Consider the following 25,696-nt stretch of genomic DNA (forward strand, 5'->3'; position numbering starts at 1 on the left):
TGGCACCTCCAACGACACCCACATGAAGATTCAAGTTGCAGAAGACGAGGGCTAAGATTCTGTGGGACTTCCAGATCCAGACGGACAGGGCAGGTACTGGCCAGTCAACCAGACTTGTGGTTAATAACAGGATCAGAAGACAGCGGTGGTGATAGATATAGCAGTGCCAAGTGACAGCAACATCAGGAAGAAGGAATATGGAGAAGCTGAGAAAGTACCAGGCCTGAAAGAGGAACTAGAGAGGATGTGGAAAAGTGATGCCACAAGTGGTCAGGTGGTGGCAGGAGCACTCGGGGCTGTGACTCCTAAGCTGAGTGAGTGGCTCCAACAGATCACAGCGAAACACACCAGAGCACATCTGTCAGAAGAGTCTAAAATACGCGACAGAACCTCAAACTCCCAGGCTTGGATACACGGACCCAGGTTGAGGAAGACACATACCACCCATAGGGGTGAGAGGGGAATTTTTTTTTTTTTTTTTTATATATATATTCTTTTTCCTGGTCAACCTCTAAGCATAAGTTGCAGAATTAGGGAGCCAGTTCTAAAGACTGCAGAGCATTGTAGGATTTTCCAACAGACACTACTGTGTAAATACAGGTTATTAAAATCTGCCCTGATACTACAATCAGATCTGTGCAGATAAACCCCTTGTGTCTCTGTCCACAAAACCCCACTGAAGCTAATAGGGCTGTGTTTGCACCCATCTGGACAGAACTGATTGCAGGATCCATCCCTTGGACAGTAAACTCTTCAGAATTGGGACACTGCTTTATTTTTTTATTAGGAAAAAACTGCCATACACCTTTATAGTAATACATAGAAATACTTAATGTTTTAGTATAATTATTATTTTCACTCCAGCTACCTCTTTTCCCTTCAACACACTATTGTTATAAGTACACGTTGTCCACCTGGCTACCATCCTCCACCTCAGAGGATCAGTATGCAAGTATTTAGTTGGTGAATTGCTCTAATAATCCTCAGACTCACAGACTTGTGAGATATTTTCCCAATCCCAGCTCTAACACCGACATGCTGGTTTGCTTTCCAAGACGCAAAGGCTGAACAACCCCAATAAGAAAGGCCCCATGCTCAGCGGAGAGGTGACATACGGTGTATACTTTACTGGTGTATACAGAGAAAAAGCGCGGGGGGAGGATGAATCATGACGTCTCCCTACTAATAAGCCTCAACGTTTAGCTAGCACTTTACCAGGGCTCCTGCTGGAATAATTTGTACAGTAGGGGGGGTGCTCAGAGTCTTTGAACGGAACTGTAAACCCTGTATATGATGGAAACCACTTTGGCATAGTTTCCAGCACCTATGCACGTACACGATGGGGCATAGCTGTGGTGGCTCCAAGCCCTGTGCAACTGTAATGTACCCAGTGGGCCTCTTTTTGCAATGGAGCAGGAAGGTTATTGCCATTACCTTTGTGATGTTTGCTAACGCTTATACTCGAGGCTCTGTAGTTCTAACACACGGTGCCCGGTTGCAGCAGAAACGGCGGCGGCGCAACTAGTAAGGGCAGGTCACATGCAACCCACAGCAGGAGGAAACCAGTTCTGGGCGGTGACAGTAGCAGCGAGCGGCAGCTCTCCTTCGCCTCAGCTCAATCACCTTCCACTGCCCTACTTTGCAACACGAGGGAGGGGGAGAACTTAACGCTGAGCTGTCAGGCGGGACTCGTTTTTCGGCGGAATGATCTCAACTCTTTCTCGAGCCCCGGAGGCGGAGTGTGTCTAGCAGCGCGAAGTCGGACAGTCGCAGGTCCTGGAGCTGGCTGGTGGCGGCCGTTGAGCGTCTTCCCTGCCTGTGCACGCGCTCACTCGGGTCTGAGTCGCCTCCCGTCCCGATCTCCCTCGCCGCAGCGGAAATCTCCGCCTCCGCACTGGGCTGGGTCTGCGCCTCCGAACCGACTTCGTCCACAGCCTGGAAGCTCTCAATATGAACAGTGTCGTCTGCGCTGAGAGACACCAGGTACCGGGCTCCGGGGCCGGGGGCAGAAGAGGTGGGGGATGAGGGCCAGAGGCTGGGCTGGCGGTATCTTTCTCAAGCCTCGTAAGGCTGCGCGTGTCTGACGGCCGGGGCGGGCCGCCCGCTCGCCCGCGGCGCCATGTTGGGAGCACCGCGTGTCGTAGCGCGGGCTGCACAGCCCTGGCTGGCGGAGGGTGCGGCGCTCTGGCGCCTTCTTCACCTGTAATGTGGCGCGCGCGCGAACGGCCGATCCCGCCGCCTAGAGCAGGGACCTAGCGCGCGAGCCTCGTCCGCCGCCCTGCCGCCTCGTGGAGTCACTGCCACTCCCCGGGAGACGGGCACGTAGTTCTGCCGTGCTAGCGGGTCAGTTTCTGGGGTGGGGTAGGCACCAGCGAGGAGGAAAGGAGGATCGTGACTATGGGGTTGGGCGATGCTTTCCTCACCATCCTCCCACCCTTTCCCCAGCTCTCATTGACAAAGACGACAATGCGGCTAAAGCCACGCTAGCGGTGGGGGATGCAGTGAACGTCGTGTCGCAACCCCCTCTGCTGTGTGGTGGAGCGACGTGGATTGTCTCCGTTTCCTTTCCTCCCTCCCTTGGCGTTTCTTTTGTTCCCGTCTCCACGTTGCCGGCTCCTTTTGCCAAGCCCATGGGACTGAGTGGGCATTTCAGCCAATCCAGAGCTGGATACATAATGCATATTAAACAAGGAGACCGAGCGATAGTTCTTTTGTGGGTGGAGGAGGGGGCTAGTGATTTAGATGCCGTAGGCTATCTTCTGGTTTCATATCAAAAGACGCACATCTAAAATTCAGCTGTTTAAAATGGGATGCCTTCTTGCAACTCTTCCATCTCTTTGTCCCTTTCTGCAGGGCTTTCTGGGAGAAGTAGAAAGTTTTCTTTGAGTACCATCAGTTCTCTAGAATCTTAGGTTTTGCATTTGAAAAAAACAACTTAAGGTTGCAGTGATATTATTAAAAATCTGAACAGTGCTGTCTTCATGAAACTTTGTCTAAAGTAGGTTTTAATTTAATGTGTCTGAAATTTCCCAGAGTTCAGTTCTACGGGTGGTAGCAATGGTTAGAGGGCTAATGTGAACCAGTGTGTCAGTTGGTGGATGACAACTTACTGGAGGGTCCTGTGTCCAGAGAGGCTCATGAGACACTGAAGATCAAATTACAGTCAAAAGCAAAGAAAAGCTTGATCCCCTACTCCCTGCACATACTTGTCCTTCAGGTCAAGTATTTTGTCAACCTCCTCAAACACACATACCCAACTTAATCATGTAGGCTTGATACTTTTGACTTGTTTATAGTAAAAATGGGGGAGGGATTTGAATATTGTCTACTTCCTATAAGGGGCTGCCAAGCTGGTGTAGAGGATACAGTGCTGTATCTTAACCTCCATGTCCTCCCTATGTGCTCTGAGATGTGGTAGATAACCGTGGCTAGTCTGCATTCTTGCTCTCTGCAGTTGCTACCATCAGCAGAGCTACCTCATTACTAGGAATAGAATGAAACTTTAGAAAAAAACAAGCATATTCACCTATTGTCTGCAAAGTTCCAGTGTCTCAGTTGCCTCTCATAATTTTCCCAAGGTGCAGTAAAGTGAAAACTGATCAGTTTTGTCAATTTCACATAGCAGCAATGCAAACTTAAACAAGTTAATTGTAATTTGATGCAGTGTGGAAAAGCTGAATGGTAGCAGAGGCAAGTACTGGAGTTATTCACTAGAATGGAGGACCGATAATGGAGGCTGTGCAATGGTAGATTTGTGGAGACACATCATTACCTCCATAATTGCAGTAGCCAGGAAGCTTGTAGATGGGGGAGATAGTGTGGTGTGAGAAAACAGTTCTTTCTAACAGCCACCAGTGGGGGTGGGCTTCAGATGTCAGACACCTGCTAGCTGGGAGCTACAAAAGATGAAGCTACCAGGCACACAGTACTGTGTTGATTATATTAGCTGTCCTAAGTTTAGATTTTGAAGCACAATATGCCTCTGCCGTAGAAAATTATTGCATTGGTGAGCTGCTGCAAGCAAGACAAATTTGACTGTTTCTTTTCCCAACAGCTTGAGGAAGGGGATGTGACTTGGCTTTTTATCTGGCCAATCGTCAGCTTATTAGTGTTCTGGGAAATTTTACATATGAAAAAAGGGAGTGAGTATGAATTAGGGAGCAGGTGTATGGTAAGTCAAGGGAGAGATTATTGGAATAAATAAATTTTAAAAAAACAGGATTCTGAGAGAGGTTTGTTTTTTTTATGAGAGAAGTAGATGAGGCAGAAAATATAGAAGAGGTGTAGATGACAAGGTATCTAATGTGTACTCCTAAGGGCATTCTGTGCCCCCCCCCCCCCCCAAACCGAAAGATTCTGCACACCGTATTTTAAAATATGACAAATTTTATTTGTCAAATAAATGTGGAGGCTCCACCATGGCATTGGAGAACACAGGCCACTAGCTGCACAGAGGTGGGAGATCACTGTGCAGCTCCTCCTCCCCCTCCCCCGCGTACCCCATCCTTCCCAGGGGCATGGACTCAGCAGTGAGGCTGCAGCCAACCCTGACACAGTGTAAGGATCAGGCCTGCCCCAGAAATGCTCCAGGACCCTGCCTCTTTGTGCCAGGTGCACCGGGTATTGGCAGGCAGGCTCAGCAAGGCAGGATCCAAGTGTGGGGGGACCTAGGTGTGAGCTGAAAGGGTTCTGTGTGGGGCAATCTGGGTGTGGGCGGCTCAGTGAGGGGATCCGGGTGTGAGGAGGATCTGGAAGCACAGGGGCTTGTTGCGGGATTGGGTGCAGTGGTAATGAGACTCTGCAGGGGGGTGTCCAGATGAATGTAGTTGGGGCTCAACGGAGGGGGTGTGGGGAGCATACAGCTTGGGGGGAATCCAGCTGCTAGGGGAGTGGGACTCAGTGGAGTGGAGATCCAGGTGTAGCTTGTTGGGGATTGGTAGGATGGGGATCTGGGTGCAGGTAGCTCATTGGGGTGCTCCAGGTGCAGGGGGAGTGGGTTTTGTCAGGGGATTCTGTGGGGGGGGGGTGCAGCGGGAGGGTCTGCGTATGAGGGGGTCTGGATGTGTGCAGGGGAAGAGAAGGTCCTGTCCTCCTCAGCCCAGCCCAGCCCAACCAGGACTGGCAGCTGAGCCAGGCGCAGGGTAGGAGCCACCATCCAGGTCTTCCTCTGTCCCAGCCCCTGTCCCACAGTGATTTACCTTTCAGATTTACCTTTCTGCCTGCTGCCCTGGGCACCGGAAATATACTGCTGGGAAGGGTTGTATGACCGCTCTTGTACCTGCCCTTTGCTTCCTCCTTAGAAAGTCATTTTTCTGCGGGGAAGCAAAGAAGCCTGTGGGGGACATTAATTCTGCAATCCGCAGTGGTGCAGAATTCTCCCAAGAGTAAATGTGGAGGGTGAAAAGAGAAAGCTTGCTGAAAGCAAGTGCATCAAGAAGGAGGACATAATGACCTAATCTGGGAAAGAAGAAAAACTGGAATAATTTCAGGAAAGAAAAGGTGAAACAAAATAAAAAACATATTAAATGGAAGTTTGAGACATATTTTCAGCTAACTAATGTTATAGTAAACATGTTCAACTCTTATTCTAAATTGCAAGGATTATGGAGGTGGGGGGGAAGCAGCAACATAAGGTGTTTTTGTTTTTTAAAGCTTGTATGTCTAGTAAGCTCTTCAAGCTTGCATTCATAAAGACTGGAGGAAACCATGTACAGTCTCAGTAGGAAATGCTGGATAGCATATTTCCTTTACGGAATGAAATGCACGTGATGATTTTTATCTTGTTAAAATTTCTCTCCCTACAAACCACTATGTTCACAGTGAAGCCTTCCTTTTTTAGTCATGGGGTAGGGGAAATCGTTTTAAAAAACAAATCACTGACCCATTGTTCCTTTGGTACAACAACTAAAGATAATGTGGTTATGTCACTTTGTTACATTTTGTTGAAGACATAGTCCTTAATGACCATTTCAAGATCTCTCTCTTTAGTAAGTTGCTCTGCATACATAGAACTATACTCTGGTATAGAGTGTGTCGATATATCTTAAATACATTTTTAAAATATCTTTACCTCAAATACAAATCCAGACATACAAAGGTAGCATTTATTGATCATTATAATAAAAAAAAAGTGTGAGAGTTGAGGCTATCTCAAGAAGGAAACCTATTCATGAAGACTTCAGGTTTTATATTCTAGTTTCTAAATAATAAATGGACTACAAGTAGACATAAGTGTGACCTAAATTTCTTGCAAAGTAGAAAATGAAAAGCAAGAAGGCCTGCTGCAACTAAAAAGGTTTACTGGGCTAATGGAGTTCCTTTTTATTTGATCATAAAATCAAATGTTTTGATACAGGATTTTATCAAATTTTAAGATTTAAAGTCTTAATCCTACAAACACAAGTATGTGGGCCTGGCACAAAGAACAATGTTATTTTGTTTTCTTCACAATATTAAGGGAATGTAGTGTTTAGGGAAAAGAGCTGATTGACAGCAATGAAGATTGGAAGAGTTTATTCCAGAAATAAAATTTTTAAAAAATAAAATAAATAAACAACAACAAACCCAGACAGGCAAAAGCAGTCTAGGTTTATTCATATTACTCTATTGGTGTATCTCATTGCTTTTCTACAGGACAAACTAAGTAATGTTTCTTCACCCATTCAGTCTGTGTCACCTCTACAACTAATGTCATTTATGATGGTGACTCCTTTTCAGTAGAAACTGCATTAAGACTCAAATTTATTTCACGTAAGTGACCAGTTACTATAGAATTGGGCAAGATTTGAACCACAGACCTAGAAGCATAATACTATATTTTATTACTTAAGATTACTAGTCTATTAAGACATCTAGTTCTCCAAATTCCTTTCTATGCCCAACAAATGTAACTGTTTTAAGAACAGTGTCAAAATAATCTCAGTGTAGTTTTTTTAAAGCAGTCGAGCATTTCTTTAAATTTTCTCATTTTAAATATTAAATGAACTTTTTTGGTTGTGGAAATTCAAAAATCTGCCTTTCTAAATGATACAATGTATGTGAGAAATGTTGACTTGCAAATTTAGACATTTTCTCTTGTATCTGTTAAATTTCAGTTTCATTGTTAAAGGATTCTGAATAAAGAGTTCAGTTTTTTATTTAACTGTGTAGCTTAAAAGGATACTTTATAGTTGATTCCTCAGCATTTTTGTCATTGTCAGAAAGCGGCATTTTGTTTAGTTTGTAATGGAACATGGTTTTGGACACAGGTAAAGGGGTTTTCCAGGTAAAGGGGTTTTCGATTATTTAGTTTCATCTCACTTATTACTCTGAAGCATCTTTACAGCCTGTATAGGAAAAAAATGCAATATTTTCAGAGCTTTTTCATATCTGATAATTCATTTATGGTTGTCTTTTTATCCTTTCTCCCAAAATTTTTATTTTTCAGTAATATTTTCTCTATTAAACATGAGTTAAGTGAGGAGCTTGGGGAATAGGTAATGTATTCTGGCAAGCCCTTTGTATCCTTCTGTTTAAACGAAAGTAAAAATTTAATTAATGTTGGGAGATAATAGTTTAAATAAGCAGTGATAATTTTGTATCTCTTGCATAAAAGTGGTTCTGCTAAATACAGGCAAATTGATTTATTTGTATGTAGGTCTGAATACATGATTTATCTTGCATTAACCAAACTAAAGTATATACTCGATCATAAGCCAGTTCATTTATAAGCCGACACCCACCCCCGCAAGATGGAAGTAAAAATGGAATTTTTTTATGACTCATTCATAAGCCAACCCTATAATTCAGGGGTCAGCAAACTTTGGCTCCCAGGCCATCAGAATAAGCCACTGGTACGCCGAGATGGTTTGTTTACCTCGAGCGTCCGCAGGCACGGCCCCGGCGTGCCAACTGCTTACCCTGACAGGTCGAGACAGCAACTGATGGGGAAATTTTGGGGGGGCGGGGGGCGGGGGAGAGAAGCTGGGCATCAGGAGATGACCCCCCACATGACCCCACCCATAGCCCAGGACCCCCCCACTCTTCCAATCCCTTCCCACCTTATCTGGGGAGGGCTGGGGGAGGATATCTCTGGCCTAGCTGGAGCTGCTACCGTGGGCACTGCCGCAACCCGCTCTTAGGGGCGGGGCCAAGCAGCAGGGCTGGAGTCTGCCAGCCCTGGAGCTGCAGCTGCTTCAGAGACTGCAGGGGAGAGAGCAGTGTGGCCAGAAGCTGAGAGAGACTGGCCACCCCTCTTCCCTTCTGGCTCTGCTGGCTGTGCTGCCTCTCCTTGCTCCCTCTGTTGGGGGGAGGGGCTGTGTCCCACCTCTCCCTCTTTATGCCCGTTCATAAGCTGACCCCCTTCTCTGGTGCTTCCCTTTTTTACTAAAAAAAAATTCGGCTTATGAACGAGTATATACAGCACTTCAGGCAAGGATTCTTCCTCAGTCTTCCTATAGATGTAGCAGATAATTAAGCCCTGTGTACTAGTGCATGTTTAGGAAATTATAAAATAGTATAGATACCAAAATATATGTAGTTCTTATAGTAAAATTATTGATATTACACCACTGTCTTGCAGCTTGGTATCCATGTGGGCACAGATGCATGCATGGATCTAGTTGTAGGGTTAGAGCTTCAGTTGTAAATACTTCAGGTTAGCCACCATGTCTTTATATATATAGCTATTAATATAAAATGTACAGATAGACCAGTAGTTGATAACTAAGTACTTATAATACGAAATGCCCCGTGGTTAATACAAGCAAATACCTGGAAATAGACTTGAGAAAATACTATTAGACATACACATACAGAATGTCCAGAATCGAAGTTGTTATAGGAATTGCTTTCAGTTCCTTTGTGTGTTAGGTTTCATGCTAGATTCTTTTGGATGCATTTACTCAACTGGCTTTTGGAGACCATAAGAATACCAGGCAAATTTTAACTATTGGAATACAGTAAAATTCTTTTGAGGTAGCAGAATACAACAAAAACTCTAATCAGACGAATAGACCAGAGTAAGAACCAAATGAACACGGACTTTCAAGGCTAGGTGTGTGGAGGGGAATCTCTGAGGTTAGTAATTCATCTTTTAAGTCAGCAAGGATGATGCAGATGTTTAGTTATTAGATTGTTTCTGAAAAAAGTCTGCATATTTTTGAATAAAGAGTTGTTCAAAAGGAGTTGAATCTCTGGAAAACTGAGGGATTGTGTTAGACTTCTTGTTTTTTGTTTCAAAGAGAAACAACATAGTTTTTGTTTGGAAATTGCAAATAGTATTTGTGCCCGCAAGTGGAGATTTAAAGATTCCCAGATAAGAGAAGAAGTCTTCTGACGGTGCATAAATCTCTGTTCTTTCACTAAAACATCATAGCCAGATGATGCATTTGTGAACGTACAATGAAATAAAGGTGTTTAGTTATATCACTAGGGTCATAGGAACAATTAAAGTTGCTTATGTGGTTCTTGGGAATTTTGGCTAGCTCAGCTCTTATTTTCATGCATTTGGAGGAAACCATTTTTTGGGAGGCGTAAACAGCCAAAAGAAGGCTCAGCAAATGCTGAATGAAATCTGTGATTTTATTTGAAATTCTTAACACAATATACTCCTATTAAGGTCCTTGTTTAATCTGTGGTCCCCAAATACCTCCCTAGTAGACATTTTTGTTGCTTTATAACAAATGTATATCTTATTACTTCCTCTATTCATACACTCATATATGCTTTAGGAGTTAAATATAGTTGAATGTTCATTCTTTCGTGTCTTACTGTTGGCTGCTCTTTGCAGTACAGTATTTTCAGGAACAGAAAAAATTGCCATGGTAAAAGCAGTTTTTCTAGATAACTGCTACAGAACATTGCAGGTGCTGTGGGAAAATCAGTATATTGCTCTTGATTTGAATTGGTTGAAACTATAGTAAAGGACAGAATTATGATGACACATAGATGATTACAGTAGGTTGAGAAAGAGTCAGCATGGCTTTTGTAAAGGGAAATAATACCACATCTATCAATCTTTGAGGGTGTCAACAAGCCTGTGGACAAGGGTGATCCATCCAATTGATACAGTAGTCATGGACTAAGAATGCCTTTCACAAGGTCCCACCCCAAAGGCTCTTAAGCAAAGTAAGCAGTGATAGTATAAAAGGAAAGAGGATCAGTAACTAGTTAAAAGATGGGAAACAAAGGGTAGGAATAAATGGTTAGTTCTCTGAAAACATCTGCAGAATGTTAGGAACCATTAGGAAAAGAATAGATAATAAGACAAAAAATGTCATAGTGGCACTATATAAATGTACATTATGCCCACACCATGAATACTGCATGCAGTTCTGTTTGCCTCATCTTAAAAAAGATATATTAAAATTGGAAAAGATACAGGTGGAAAGGCAACAAAAATGATTAGGGGTATGACATCGTCCATACATATGAGGAGAGATTAAAAAGACTGGGACTATTCAGTTTAGAGAAGAGGTGACTAAGGGTGTGTGAGACAGAGGTCTATAAAATCATTAGTAATATGGAGACAGTAAATAGGGAAGTGTTATTTATCCCTTTACATCACACAAGAACCAGGGGTCACCCAAAGTTTTGGTAGAGTATATGTAGGTAAACTTAATAGCTTTCATTACCTGAAAGAATTACTGACTTGTGTAAGCAAGTAGTAGATGATACAGAAATAAAGTGCAAACAGTTAGACTGATCTGTCTTAAATGTTGTTCAGTTATTTTTTTTCGTTAAACATTACCTTGACAATCCTAGCTGGGCAACACTTCTGGCTCCTGGAGTATCAAAATTGATCTGCATACAAAATTAAGGATAGAAATTAAAGGAAGGTCTCTACCAATCAGAAGGATGAAGTTCTCGAACAGTCTTCTAATAGGAAGCTTGGAGCAAACAACTTAATTAGTTTTGAGAGAGACAAATTTGAGTGTAATTTTATGATGGGGTTGCTTGTGATGGTAAGGGGCAGGATTCAACAGCTCTGGGGCTCACTTCAGGTTTGTTTTATGTACCTAAAAGCTCATGTCTCAAGGTTCAGCCAGCTGCCTGCAGGGGTCAGGAAGTTACTCCCCCTCCCCCAAATGTAGGAGTATTTTTTTGTTGTTTTTTAAGTCTCCCTCTGAAGCATCAGGGTGGCTACAGCTGAAGATGGGACTTGACAGGGAGGGCCAGGGCTCTTGAGTTGGCACGAACCATTCCTCCTCTGATGCTTGGCTGACTGGTTTTCTTGCATGCTGAAAGGACAACTGATCACTTTCCATGGTGTACAGAGGGAATTTTCCCCCAGGTCAGATTGGCAGTGACCTTGGAGGCAGGGGTGTTCCTTCCTCTGCAGCATGTGGTTATGGTCACATGCCAGCATTATCTGGTGGGTGTATCTCACTTAATCATTTCCCTGCTATTGTGGGCACCTTGAAGGCTGGTGAACCTGGGTCCATCCTATTCTCTTCCTGTGGCACATAATTGTATGCAGTGTAGTTGTAGCTGTGTCAGTCCCAGGATATTAGAGACCCGAGGCTCGGAAACTTGTCTCTCTCACCAACAGAAGTTGATCCAATAGAAGATATTACCTCATCCATCTTGTGGCACATAATTGTTTCTCTCCTGTGGGCTGTAATGCTTTGGTCTAATTTTGGTTGTTGGGATTAGTGTGTGGGTACTCGGTGTGGTGGCCTGTGACATCCAGGGGGTTAGATGAGATGCTCTAATGGTCACTTTTGACCTTAAGCTCTATGATGGTTAGTTTTTGCCAGCTGAGAATGTATTGAGGTCGCCATAAAGAATGTATGTGAGTACTTAGAACAGAATTTGTGAGGATAGATTAGAGAAAAGTTCACTGTACAGTTAAACATTCTAGCCCTGGATTTGAAAGGGATATTAATTGCTAAATCTGAAAGATAAAATACTGAAATAATACTGTTTTATATTTAATTACTAACTTTTGTTTGCTTGTTGCAGATTATGATGCATGATGATCACAGAAGATATTCGTGTCTATAGCTCTTAAGGACTTGATTACATCATTTTCAAGCCTGCTAGTTTTGGAATCATCATTGCAGCTCACAGGACACGACCCGACCCGTCTGCCTGCACTTCAGTAAATTGTCTTCATATAAGAAGATATTGAAAGCGACGTGCTCTGATTTAACACCCCATTACTATTGGATTATTTAAGTTTTCTCAGTTATAAATTTACAGCAATATATTTAGCAGGTAAGATAATGCTATTAATTAAATGTGTAAAAGATAAAACATAATTGTAGTTAGTAAATTTTTGTTCTGTTACTGTAATAGGCAGTCATAACATAGTATTTGACTATAAATGAAAGCTTATGCAAAGGAAGAAGCTTGTAATTAAGTGAAACTTATCATTTAGTACGTTTATTTGTGGTAATTTACTCTAGTAAACTACTCAGGTAATTGAATTTACATCAGTGATTTACAGGGTTTTTTAAATATGGCTTATCTTTCTTAGTACTAATCTTTGCTCTAGTTTCCCAGTTTGACCGTAAAATACTAAAAACATTAAATCTTATGCTAATTACATTTCTTTAATTTGTAAACTAAAATGCAAATTGTTGTGAAATAATAAATTAGAAATAGCCTATCTCATGTTCTTTTCCAAAAAGATGTTTGGGTAACTTTACAGCGTGGGATTTTCAAACAGGTTTCTAACACCTTCATTTGACACTTCTGAAGTTATATTCTCATTTTCCTTGTCAATCCTACAGGCCTCTTTAAATTTGAAATCTTGTCAAACTCATCAAATAAATTGTCGCTTCAAGTACTATTCTGCCTCTGAGTTTCCCTGTCATTTTTTGGCATTCTTGCAATCACACTTTCCTATTTCTAAAAATGGTTCTCATTCACTCATAGCTATGTGAATGACCCACACAAACAGAAGTGACCAATTTGGCTGAGCCCAGGGAACCATGAAACTGACCACACGTAAATTGCTATCAAATGCACAAAGTAAACTTTGAAAAAATAATTGTTCTGTACTCTGTTATAATAATCTTAGGGTTTCTATGCATGATGCTGCAGTGCGAACTAGAAAAGTTTGAACTATAGAGCACTATTAACTGCTTGTGTAGACCCTGCTGCCTCCAACTAAAAGGTACCTGCTGTGTGTTAATATGACTAGATTAATATGCACTACGCACCTTTTAGTTTGTGTCAGAAGAGTCTACATGGGGCAGTTAGACCTACAATTAATTTACTCCCCTCTAGTTTGCACTGTGGTGCTATGTAGATCAGACCGTAGGTATTATTTATAAATAGGTAAAACTGCAGGTAGAAAAGACTTTTAACTTGATAGTGATCTTTTAAATGTATGTTTGCTAATTGTTCAGGGTGTTTCGTTTCTGCTAATGTTATTACATAAAACTAAACTGTTTTAAGATTCTTGTACAGTTGAAAAATGTATATAAACTAGGTCTTAAGAGTCATTTAAACAGAAGGTTGAAATCCTGGCACTTTTCAACTATTAATTTGCTTTTTGACCTCTGAAATGGTTATATTGTGCAGACCTAATGAACCAGGCATGGCATGGAGTCCATAGAACCAGTAAAAATTAGTTCAGATGAACATACAGTACAAATCTTAAAATCATAGAAATTAGAGATGGAAAAGATCTGCTATCACTTAGTCCATCCTACTGCCAGTGCGTTTTGTCCAATCTAGTTTTAAATGCGTCACTGCTCTTTATTTTATCAATATTGCATGAATTATCTATATATTTTGAAAGAGGGAGCTGGTAATAAGGAAATAGTAGTTTATACACTTCAGTGCTCTGTATGTAAACTTTACAAATTGAAAGACACTTACCTTTTTTTGACAGCCAAACCAACAGCAAAATGATTCCTAATGGATATTTGATGTTTGAAGATGAAAACTTCATAGAGTCATCTGTTGCCAAATTAAATGCCTTACGTAAAAGTGGTCAGTTCTGTGATGTTCGGCTTCAGGTAAGCTATAACATGTCATCTGGGTGCAACATTTAAACAGTGCTCTTTGTTGTCTGTGTACGTTGATTCAGTGAATCTTAAGACTTTATAATCTGATTTTCCATAGGATCTAAATTCAGAAAAATATAGTTAAAAACCATATATTGATAGCTGAAAATGTAGCAGTTTAATTCATCTGGTGCAAATTGAGAAAATGTGTATTAATAAAGTAATTTCTCTAATATACATTGAGTTTTGATCTGTTCAGTTTTGAACAAGACTGCATAATACTTTGCATTTTTGTAATGTACATTCTTCATTTTTTACTGTCCTCATGTATGTGTTTTTAAAATAAAGGTATGTGGACATGAGACGTTGGCACACAGAGCAGTCCTAGCTTGCTGCAGTCCCTACCTGTTCGAAATCTTCAACAGTGATAGTGATTCTCATGGAGTTTCTCATGTTAAATTTGATGATCTCAATCCACAAGCTGTTGAAGTCTTATTAAATTATGCCTACACTGCTCAGTGAGTATTACTTCCTGATAAGCAATAAGAGATAAATATTAATATTTGTTTTAGAATAACACCTAAATTTCTTTAATAGGTTGAAAGCTGATAAAGAGCTAGTAAAAGATGTATACTCGGCAGCAAAGAAGCTGAAGATGGAGAGAGTCAAGCAGGTATAATTTGCAGCTACTACAGCAGTCTCATTATTAACCTTTGAGGGGCAGAGAAAACATTGTATATTTAGTGTGAACTGGACACTCGAGAGATTACACTGTAGAAAAGTGATTAAAAATAACTACTTGTCGCTCAAGAGATCTATTCCTTGTGTACTCAAAATCACATGTACTGATTTTTAGTGACAGAAAGGTACTTACCACTTCCACACTTCTTAGCACTGTAGAGCCAAGATTATAGTGATGGATTCTGTACTTGTGTTTTATCACTAGAACTGCTGACTTAATTCCAGTCAGTTATACCCGTGCAAGCCCGCTGGAGGCACTGGGCTCGCAGAGAAGGCATAATTTGGCCTAAAGAACTGTAACTGATACAGGAAATATGAATAATCCACATTGACTCTCAAATCCCTGGTTGCTGGCAGTCTGTTTGTAAACAACACGTTCAGTAGGGGAGACAGGCTATAAATTCATTTAAGAACAAACAATATGTACCTTGATAGGTGCTTAGATAATATGTTGTGGAGGCCGTAAGTACTTAGGTAGATTTTATTTAACAAAACCACTAGAGAATGAAATGTTGCCCTCCTGAAAGAGTTGACCAGAAAATCTGTATCATAACTATACTGTTCTCCTTTCTGTGGTATCTTTCATATTAAGGTACTAGCCATTACTGTTCTAACGTTATCACTACAATAGTGCATGCAGTGATCAAACTTAAGGTGATTCTACTTGTTTCAGAGAGATTTTCTGCACTCACAGTGTGGAGTACCAGTGGAGCAAGTAAAATCTTTCAAACTGGTAGAAAAGTAAGAGAGTTTGCCATATGTTGGAAAAGAAATGTATGTATAAAAGTGTAATATGCTATTAGTAAATTTGGGATATTACTCAATTTTTTTTAAAGGTTTGTGGTGATTATTTGCTCTCTAAGATGGACATTCAGAGCTGCATTTCTTACCGGAACTTTGCAAGTTGTATGGGAGACTCACGTTTATTGAACAAGATTGATGGTTACATTCAGGAACATTTGTTGCAGATTTCAGAACAAGAGGAATTTCTCAAGCTTCCACGGTTAAAGGTTAGCAGCAATTTAAAACTGTTTCTTTAATCTTAATGAAATAAACCTAGGTAATTTAAGGTACGAGAGAGAGAACATAAGAACGGCCATACTGAATGAGACCAGAGGTCCATCTAGCCCAGTATCCTGTCTTCTGACAGTGGCCCATTCCAGGTGCCCCAGACGGAATGAACAGAACAGGTGATCATCAAGTGATCCATTTCCTGTTGCTCATTCCTAGTTTCTGGGAAACAGGCTTAGGGACACCATCCGTGCACATCTTGGGTAATAGCCATAGTAAAGTAAATAGTAAAATCACTGGTTTCTTTTTCAATGGTGGAGAAATTTCACACATGCTGAGTTTGCAGAGTAGTTTTCAAATTGTTTAACACAATATGCTAGCATTTTATATAACTTTTTTCTGTTAGCCATCTTCATTAGATTGTATTCACTGGTACCATGAAACTTGGCTGTGCATGATGCATGATGTCTTCCATCCTGAGACGACTTGAGATATTAAGTCAAAATTAAAGGATGCAAAATCATCATTTCTGTTGCCAGGGTGTAGGAAAACAGCCAGGGGCTGATCTTCATTGGTGTAATAGTAGAGTAGTATACTCACTCATTTTCAGTATGCAGAGCTAGAAAATTCTGTCTTGTTTTAAATTCTTTAGGAATAATTAACTTCAGTACTGACATGTTGTAAATGTATAACTTTTATGCAGTACTGTAAGCTGGATGCTAACTACTCTTATTTTTAATTCAAGCTTGAAGTAATGCTTGAAGACAATGTTGGCTTGCCTAGCAATGGCAAATTATACACAAAGGTAATCAACTGGGTGCAGCGCAGCATCTGGGAAAATGGAGGCAGTCTGGAAGATCTAATGGAAGAGGTTAGTCTTTAAGAAAATGGGATTAAATAGTTTAAAAAATTAAACTGTGACATGAAGGATGATCCCTTTTTTTCTTTTATTTTTAACCATGACCCTGAAGAATTTAAATTTTACTATAGGTACCCATAAGCTGAGAAACGGGGGGGGTGTCCAGGTGAGCTGAATGAACTGTTCAGTCTGGTCTTTTGCTTTCCTTTTTTGTTTTTGTTTTCTAACTGTGTGCTGTTTAACTACTTCAAAGTGCATTTAACTTTGCTTTGGAAATGGGGAGGTGGCACTGAAACTTGCTGTAGATTCTTAAATGTTTTCTTCCACAGGTTTTTGCTTGTTAATGAGAAGTAGGTAAAAGCTTCTAATGGTTGTTCCTCCCCATTGATTTATCTCCCCATAGGTTTATTAACAAAACTAGGATACCAAGGCTGAAGAACTAAGAAGAAACCTCAAGTGTATTGACACGTAATGAAGCAGCAGTCCTGCCCCAGTTCTCCTAAGAAAATCCGCTGTGGGCAGAGAACGATTATGATGATTTAATGGTGTTTACTTACTCCTTTACAGGATCTCTTATTTTTAATGTTTTGTGTGTTGTTTAATGGCTTTACTCATGAAAACAACTACTACACTTAGACTGTGGGCAATTTTTAAAGTATCTACATTTGATGGAAATCGTAGTGGAATTCTAAATTTTTAACTTGCTTGGAAAAATGGAGTTCACAAAACCTGTTGCTCATCATAAAATCTTCCCAGTTATTACAGGCACGGTAGATAATCAGAACACTTTTGTATAGGCGAAAGTACATGTTTATACTGTCAAATATATTCTTGCATGTATGTTTCCCCTTTCAGTAGTTATTTTTAAAATGCTCTGATTTTCCCAGTTGCAACTCAGATGCACTTGATTAATGCATTGCATTTGGTAACAAGTCACGGGCAACATTTCCTCCATAGCTTACATTTTTGCTCCACTTTTTCAATTCCTTTCCTTTTTAGAATCCAATCTTTGGCTTCACTCCCCTCCCCTCCTTTTTTTAGCCCACAGAAAGTATTGTATTTGCAATTCAGAAAAATTGTTTGCAGGGAATAATGAGTGCTTGCATGAGATTATGGATTGTATAATTTATTCTGAAGATAATGTACATTGTACTTGTGATATATATTAGTTACTATACTGGGAAATAATAGAAGTCCTTGAAAAATGAAGATTTCTTTCAAGCTGAGAAATCAAAGATCCTTCAGCTAATATTTGAAGACTGCACCATGACGTCTGCTTCCTTTTAATTTTGCCATTCCTAGATTGAGATGAGATGAGATAACAAGAGCTCTGCTGGAGAGGACCTTCTGGAGTTTGTGTAAATCTGCCTGTAGTTAAGTAGCTATGGAGACAGCAGCCACATGGGTATTCTGTTCCTGTTTTGCAGGTTCAAACGTTGTACTACTCAGCTGATCACAAGCTGCTTGATGGAAATCTACTAGATGGACAGGCTGAGGTGTATGGCAGTGATGATGACCACATTCAGTTTGTGCAGGTACAAATTGCACATGGTCTGAGGTTACATCAGGTAAAAATGTGGTTAGAGCAATTTATAGCACACCTAAAGTCTTGTGTACTGTAGTAAAGGGAGGAAGCGGTATCTTAATGATTAATGCAGATGGGAAAACATTTTGCAGAAATGGCTTCTGCGTTGGTATTGACAATTCACTTGCTTCATCTTGTTATTAACAGTACTAATTTCAGTGCTAAACATGAGTTTTTTAAAAAAAAAAACCCAGGTTATCAGAGAACTGAAAAGATACAGAAGAGGATGGCCAGTACAAGGGAGTCTGTTATAGAAATATTAGAAAAATTAAATTGAATATAGTCTGAGAAGGGTGTGGGAGTGTCTAGTTTACATAGTTCATATGGATTAGAAAATGTGGATGGCATGACTGAAAAAGTAACTGGCATAAAAACAAGAGGATGCAGACTGAATGTAAGAAGAGCTAGGCATTAAAGGAATTACAGAGAAATTTCTCTGTGCAAAATCTAACAATGTATAGCATGGGCTTGCAAAGGAGGCAATACATTCTTTTGATTGTAGGTCTGGATGGGTTGGCAGGGGGATCATGATGTAATATATATTCAACTTTCATCTGGTTTTAAATTTGGGCATAAGTCACAAGTTAAATTGAGTTTGGTGATTTAATTCTAGTTCTTATTTGTTCACGTCCTTGAAAAAATAGACAACTTTGCACAGTTATTAGTTTGAGCAAGAAGCAGAAGTATGGAGTAGATAGGTTGAAAGTCAGAGCAGAGATACATTGGCAAAGTTTTGCAGGAAAGCGTGTTCGTTTGTCTTCAGCTATTGCGGTTAGTCCTTGATTTTATAAATACCGAGTTCACGAATCTTCCCACTTGTATCTTCTCACCCTCCAAACTTTAACGAGTTCAAGAAAGGAAATGAAAAAGAAATGGATGGGTTGATGGACCCAAATAAGTTACTGTGTCTAAATTTGAATTGTTATTGAGTTTAAATGCAGTTTTATTTTGATTTCTGAAGTCATAGCAGTGAGAGTTGCAGACAGAAGCAATCTGGTTTTGGTAGAGTTTTTTTTTTTTTAAGTAAATTTTAAAAATACCTTTATAGTTGCATAGAGCATGGATTTTAAAAATGAAAATAAATCTGTAAAGAGAAGAATTTAGTAAATAAACCCTTTTTGCATCAGTAGTATTTAATGAGTCTTTTGGATTAATTTTGTTCCTACTCAGTAGATCAAATATTTATTGGCAGTTCTCATAGTTGGAAGCCAAGGACCAAAGTAAAATTCACTCGGATTTTTTTTCGTCATATTTGTAGAAAGAAACTAGAGCAAATATGTTTAAATTGTATCCATCAATATTTTTTTTTTTTTTAGATACACTTTCTTGGAGGATTTAATTCAGTCTTTAAAAATTCTCAAATAATGTAAGGGACATCCATGTATACAAAAAGCTATAAAAAATGCCTGGGTGGGATTTAATACTTGAAACTGAAATAGTTTCACCATGGTGGGAGTGAGGGGAAAGACGACACACCAGTTTTAGTTGAGATACAAAAATAAACGCATTGTTTTGTCTCCTCAGAAACATAACTTGTTGGGTAGTTGGTCTGTTAAGATGTAAAATAATTTTGGCAGATGACAGAGCCTTGCCATGTGATATATATGGTTCAGTGCAGAGTATGGGAAATTCTTGGTGGAAAAACTGATGGATAAACTTAGATTGGGAGTTAGTATTTTACAAATCTGGCTACCTTTTCTGCAATATGAAAAACAATACAGTTCAAGGGTCCACACAGGTGGTGTAAATTTCAGCTGCAGGGTTTTAGCACATTGTTATACAGAATTAATAGAATTGATAAATGTTGGACTTTTGTTCTTGACCTGGCTTTTACTCCAAACATTGTCAGTGATGTGATCGGAAACAAGTTTTTTTTCCCTTGTATCTGTTAAGTCTGCACAATAAATAGTTTATGAAATGAAATACTGAATAAACTATACTAGGGATGAGACTCAAGAAAAATAACCCTTCTATGCAAAGTATTAGCATAAGAAGAGTAAGATCAGAGAAATAACTAAACAGGATCACAAAGACAACTTGAAGCCAAACCACAAAGACTTATTTTAGATGAGAACACAAGAATGGCCATACTGGGTCAGACCAATGGTCTGCTGGGTCCAGTATCCTGTCTTCCAACAATGGCCAATGCCAGATGCTTCAGAGGGAATGAACAGAACAAGTCAGTTATTGAGCAGTCCATCCCTGTTGTCCAATCCCAGCATCTAGCAGTCAATGGCTTAAGGCCATCCAGAGCATGGGGTTGTGTCCCTGACCATCTTGGCTAATAACCATTGATGAACCTGTCCTCCATTAGCTTATCTAATTCTTTTTTGAACCTCATTATAGTTTTGGCCATCACAACGTCCCCAGGCAATGAGTTCCACAGGTTGACTGTGTTGTGTGAAAGGGCCTCTAATCTGAGGAATAGGAATCTATTAAAAACCAATCAGAAATGGGCATTGTGGCTTAGCCCAAATTCCAAGAGAGTTTGAAAATGTGTACTTCCATTTTGTTAACCTCACATTCTTTGCCAGACTTTTATTATTTAAAAAAAAAAAAATCTGGAAGATACAGGAAGTCTGAAAACCCTTTGTCCAGTGAAAGTGCACGCTTGACTTCTAAAAAGGAGTTGAGCTATATGATTTCTATGGCTGAGTCTGTGATAGAGGCTCAAGTAGTGGTATGAGATGAAGTAAGTACTAAGGTAGGAGTAAATCGACGTAGGTGTTTTAATTGTGTAAGCAATTCTCTTTAAAATTTAGGTGTGCTATAAATGATGCTTTGCAGAGGTGGAAAAGATCAAACATTTTCCTCAATTGTGTGGATTAGTTGAGAGAAGTAAAGGTAGATCAAGGTGTGATCTCTGGCTAGGGTTCTGTAGCTGCCTTTTGATTTTGCAGAAAAAGCAACCACGTGAGAATGATCACAAGCAGATAAGTAGCAGTTCCTCTGGAAGCCTTTCTTCTCCAAATGCTACTGTACAGAGTCCTAAACATGAATGGAAAATCATTGCTTCTGAAAAGACTTCAAGTAAGTGTCTAGGTTTCTTTTGTTTGGAGTTTTCCCTGTTGCTCGTAATCATAGCATCTGAGCACCTCACATACATTAATGAATTTTCTTCAATACCCTTATGGGATAGAGAAGTATTGTCCCCATTTTACAGGTAGAGAAGCAGATAAAGTGAATTGCCTATGGTTACTCAGGCCTGTAGCATAGTTGAGATCAAAACCTAGATATTTTGAGGCCGAGGATGGAAAATTTTGGTGAATTGTGAGGAAGGTGGAGGACAAGTGCATTATTTATGGGTGAACCCTGGAAGTTATTTTGTGCATGGGGAGGGGGACTTCCTCCTAAAATGTTTTCAGATTGATTTATAAGTGGGTTTTTTGGGGTAGAATCTTAATTGAGTTGTCCAGTATAGTGTTTCTGTATAACTGGGGTGAAGTTTAGAGTCTAAATCTCAACAGTATTAGTATTAAGGAATCTCCAGACCTGTAAGGGTTAAAAAACTTGGAAGCCACTAGTTAATATTTCAAATATAGAAAAAAAATTTTAAAATTGTTTTTCAGGTAATACCTACCTGTGTCTTGCCGTTTTGGATGGTGTGTTCTGTGTGATTTTTCTTCATGGACGTAACAGCCCTCAGAGCTCTCCAACTAGTACTCCACGACTGCTGAAGAGCAGGAGTTTTGAGATTCAGCCAGATAACCTTATAGAAAAGCCCTTGTCTCCAATGCAGTATGCTCGATCTGGGTTGGGAACAGCAGAACTTAATGGCAAGCTAATAGCTGCAGGTAAAAATACCATTAAAATAATTAAAGCAAAAACTTGTTTGGATTGAACCATGTCTAATATACACTACCTTCCATAAGTAAGTGATCTGAACAAGGTTCATAGATTCTGTGCTAACTTTAATGAAGCTAGTAAACAACCTTTAAGACTTATTTTGATTCCCAATAAGCTCCTTGCCTGTGATTTGTTTTGGCTTACTGTTAGGTGGCTATAACAGAGAGGAATGTCTGCGCACAGTAGAATGCTATGATCCACGAAAGGACCGTTGGACTTTTATTGCACCTATGAGAACACCAAGAGCCCGATTTCAGATGGCAGTTCTAATGGTATGTGCTGTGTAAAGAGCAGATTAAAGCACTTTCTTGTGATGTATAAATGCCTAGTAGATAATTTTGATTATGTGAGAGAAAGGAAGGATGAGACAAACAGATTTAGATCTAAAATATGCACAAATCCACTCAAAGGTATTCAGAATTTCTAGGATAGTGTTTCAAAAGAAATATTGTGATTTCATGCCCCATCTGCCAACTGGGACAGTTAGTGTCTCAGTATTCACAAGCAGCCAATTCTATACGTTTGCCAGGAGGGGTTTTATTTGATTGTATGGGAATTAGTGAAGAAAGCACAGTATTGTTGAACACTTTCTCAGTTTGACTGATAATTAGAGGGGACTTAATCTGTGTCCATTAGAACATGCTGTGCTGAAAAGAGCTGACCATAGAGACTTCTGGAAACAGTTCTGTCAAGCATTCATGTTTTTCTTCATTTTCAGTGTGCTTGGTAGCTCCAGTCTTTGAGGAGGTTGTTCAGTAATGATACAAGATATCATTCAATTACAGTTGCAGAGACCCCTGACAATATAGAAAGACCACTTTTCTTAAAATATAACTTAAGCTTCAGTAATAAATACCAGTCATGTTTGATATCTGGTTATATCTCTGGGATTGTATCTCGAAAAAACTGGGTTTATCAATCCTTAAAAGAAACATACAGAGTCACAGTAAACTACACTGTATTTAACTAATAATTTAATTGTTCTTGTACAGCAGAACTTTCCCTTGCAATTTCTGTTACAGGCAGTTGAGTAATGGTAATTAATACCAGTGAACTGCTCTGGAACAGAATTAATTTCAATTTACATGTGAAACCCTGGTTGTTTTTTCTTCCACTTAGGGACAGCTGTATGTTGTAGGGGGGTCAAATGGTCACTCTGATGACTTGAGTTGTGGGGAAATGTATGATCCAGAAATAGATGACTGGACTCCTGTTCCAGAACTGAGAACCAGTCGTTGCAATGCAGGTAATAGCTGTTTTGTTGACTGTGGCTATTTAGTTCCTTACAAATGTATTAGATGATAAATCACTTTTATTTATATACAAACAGGAGTATGTGCTTTGAATGGTAAGCTGTACGTTGTTGGTGGCTCAGATCCTTATGGCCGGAAGGGATTGAAAAATTGTGATGTGTTTGATCCTGTCACAAAATCTTGGACAAGCTGTGCTCCACTTAACATTCGTAAGTTTGTTGTGCTGTTTTTAAAGCAGATTTTTTAATGTTGCTGCCTATGTGCATGTTTTATTTCTAATAAAAAAGGCAGCTGCCATGTACCAACTAATGGCTTCTGATTTGTAGGTAGACATCAGTCTGCAGTATGTGAGCTAAGTGGATATTTGTATATAATTGGAGGAGCAGAATCCTGGAATTGTCTGAACAGTGTAGAGCGTTACAATTCAGAGAATGACACCTGGACTCTAATTGCACCTATGAATGTGGCTAGGCGTGGAGCTGGAGTGGCTGTTCATGATGGTAAGTTTCTAGTCTTTCAGCCAGTTAAGCAAAGGATTGGCAGAAGAAAAAAAAAAATTCAGATACTTCCTGGGCTTGATTTTCATAAAGGACTTCAGACAATGAGTTTTATCTAGTGAAATATCATCCTACGCTATCTAGATAAACAGCATTTGAACACTAATTGGATATTGTTATGGAAGTAATTCTGAAATAAGCACAGAAGACAGTTTTGGTAACCAAGAGAGCACAAGTAGTTTGATGGTATTGGGAATACACAAATCCCTTTTCCTAGATTTCAACCTCCCTTCATGTTGACTTAGTTTAGGAATTTCTTCACAAATGTACACAAGTAGTTCATGAAGGAGAAGCTTATGGAATGTAAGCAGTTAAACTTTTATCATTCCCTTCTAAATAGGAAAACTCTTTGTTGGTGGAGGCTTTGATGGTTCTCGTGCTGTCAGTTGTGTGGAGATGTATGACCCTGCTAAAAATGAATGGAAGATGATGGGAAGCATGACTACTCCAAGAAGCAATGCTGGTATTGCAGCTGTGGCAAACACCATTTATGCAGTTGGAGGATTTGATGGCAATGAATTCCTGAATACAGTTGAAATCTACAACCCAGAGTCAAATGAATGGAGCCCATATACAAAAACCTACAAATTTTAACCACTTTAAGTGCCCCAGGCAAACTAACAGGCTTAGTGATGTAATTGTGTTTTAGTAGAGGTATGTGTCAGGGTTGGGAGGGTATAGAAGTTGCCAACAGCAACACAAAGCTTTTGCATATTGCATACTACTAATGTGCTGTATATACTTTTTTTTAGAAAGATGAAGGGTGTTTTGTGTATTTTTGGATTTTGTTACTTAGATTTTGGAAATTGATAATATTGTAAGAGAAACTAAGAACTGTTTGGGCATATCATTTCAAGAGCTTCCCCCAATGTTTGTTTTGCCAATTTGCACAATTTTTTCCCCCTTAGAATGTGTGTTTGGGGCAGGAAGAATAGGGTTTTTGGTTATAGGCAGTTGGTTTTTCAGGCTCTCTTTCCGCCCCGCAGTAACTGGAACAATCTGTAACAAGAAGCCTTATTTAACACACACTGCTTTTTTTATTATTAAAGTTGACATGCCTGCCACTACTTAACCTTTTATGATTGCCTTTTTATAACTTTTATATACTCAGCAGAATATTACCTGTTGAAAGTGGCAGATAGTAGTTATTGAGGCAGACAATACCTTAGTGTTCATAGAGATGGGATGGGATATTTAATTTACCACTGTACATGAGCATCTAAGCTTTTGCCTCTGCTACACTATTGTACTTTAGTATGCAACACTGATCATTAAATTTGAATGGAGTTTCTGAACATAACTGACTTATTTAAAATCATTTTAGCTCCAAATATTTTGACACCTGTCAGAGGTGCTTTCTGTACAGCAGTTTTGTTACCAAGGTTGAGCTAATATTTGTAAAACATGAAGTGTTCATGTTTTTAGAATATTACCAGTAGTGAGGAAAATATTTCTTAAAATGTTATTTATTTTTCTAATAGTGCAAGCTGACAGATGTGCTTGAATATGAATTGTACTTACTTTGTTCCATAAGTGCTTAGTATTATGTTTTGATTCATTTTCTCTATTCATATGTAAAAATGTTGGCTGGGATGACTTGGTGTCTAATGTGTAGTGCTGCACATCTAACTTCCATGGTGCCAAACGTAGCACTTAATGCTTGCTGCTGATGCAAACACATTAAAAGGTACCTTTCAGGAAATAGGATTACTATCAAAGTTGTAGTTGTGGCTTTGTTCACAGGTCATTAAGAAGCTCTTTATTTAAAAAATGATCTTGCAACACAAATGGAACTGAATCTGCCCACTAGAAGCAAAACTTTAGGATTTGCTAGAGCAGTGATATTCAGACCTCAGCAGCCAAATTAGCAATCAGCCGTACCCAAAAGAGGCACAGTAGTGAGT

At 39.6% G+C, this 25,696-nt stretch overlaps 1 protein-coding gene across 2 annotated transcripts; it reads left to right on the forward strand.

The window, feature by feature from the left end:
• Positions 1-1,553: 1,553 nt before the first annotated feature.
• Positions 1,554-25,510, forward strand: IVNS1ABP (influenza virus NS1A binding protein). Of its 2 annotated transcripts, XM_032783454.2 has the most exons (16): positions 1,766-1,983; positions 11,944-12,198; positions 13,007-13,102; positions 13,826-13,952; positions 14,289-14,458; positions 14,538-14,613; positions 15,518-15,691; positions 16,438-16,563; positions 17,979-18,086; positions 21,037-21,166; positions 21,706-21,930; positions 22,133-22,254; positions 23,102-23,228; positions 23,313-23,444; positions 23,562-23,735; positions 24,133-25,510. In XM_032783454.2, exons 4-16 carry the CDS (start codon positions 13,842-13,844, stop codon positions 24,384-24,386), a joined length of 1,929 nt encoding a protein of 642 aa, XP_032639345.1. In that variant the 5' UTR covers positions 1,766-1,983; positions 11,944-12,198; positions 13,007-13,102; positions 13,826-13,841; the 3' UTR covers positions 24,387-25,510. The 2 variants fall into 2 exon arrangements, with proteins under 2 accessions (XP_032639344.1, XP_032639345.1); XM_032783453.2 differs by lacking the exon at positions 13,007-13,102 and having other exon boundaries at positions 1,554-1,983.
• Positions 25,511-25,696: the final 186 nt, after the last annotated feature.

This window comes from Chelonoidis abingdonii, chromosome 7 (genome assembly GCF_003597395.2).
Source record: "Chelonoidis abingdonii isolate Lonesome George chromosome 7, CheloAbing_2.0, whole genome shotgun sequence".
Classification (NCBI taxonomy): Eukaryota; Metazoa; Chordata; order Testudines; family Testudinidae; genus Chelonoidis; species Chelonoidis abingdonii.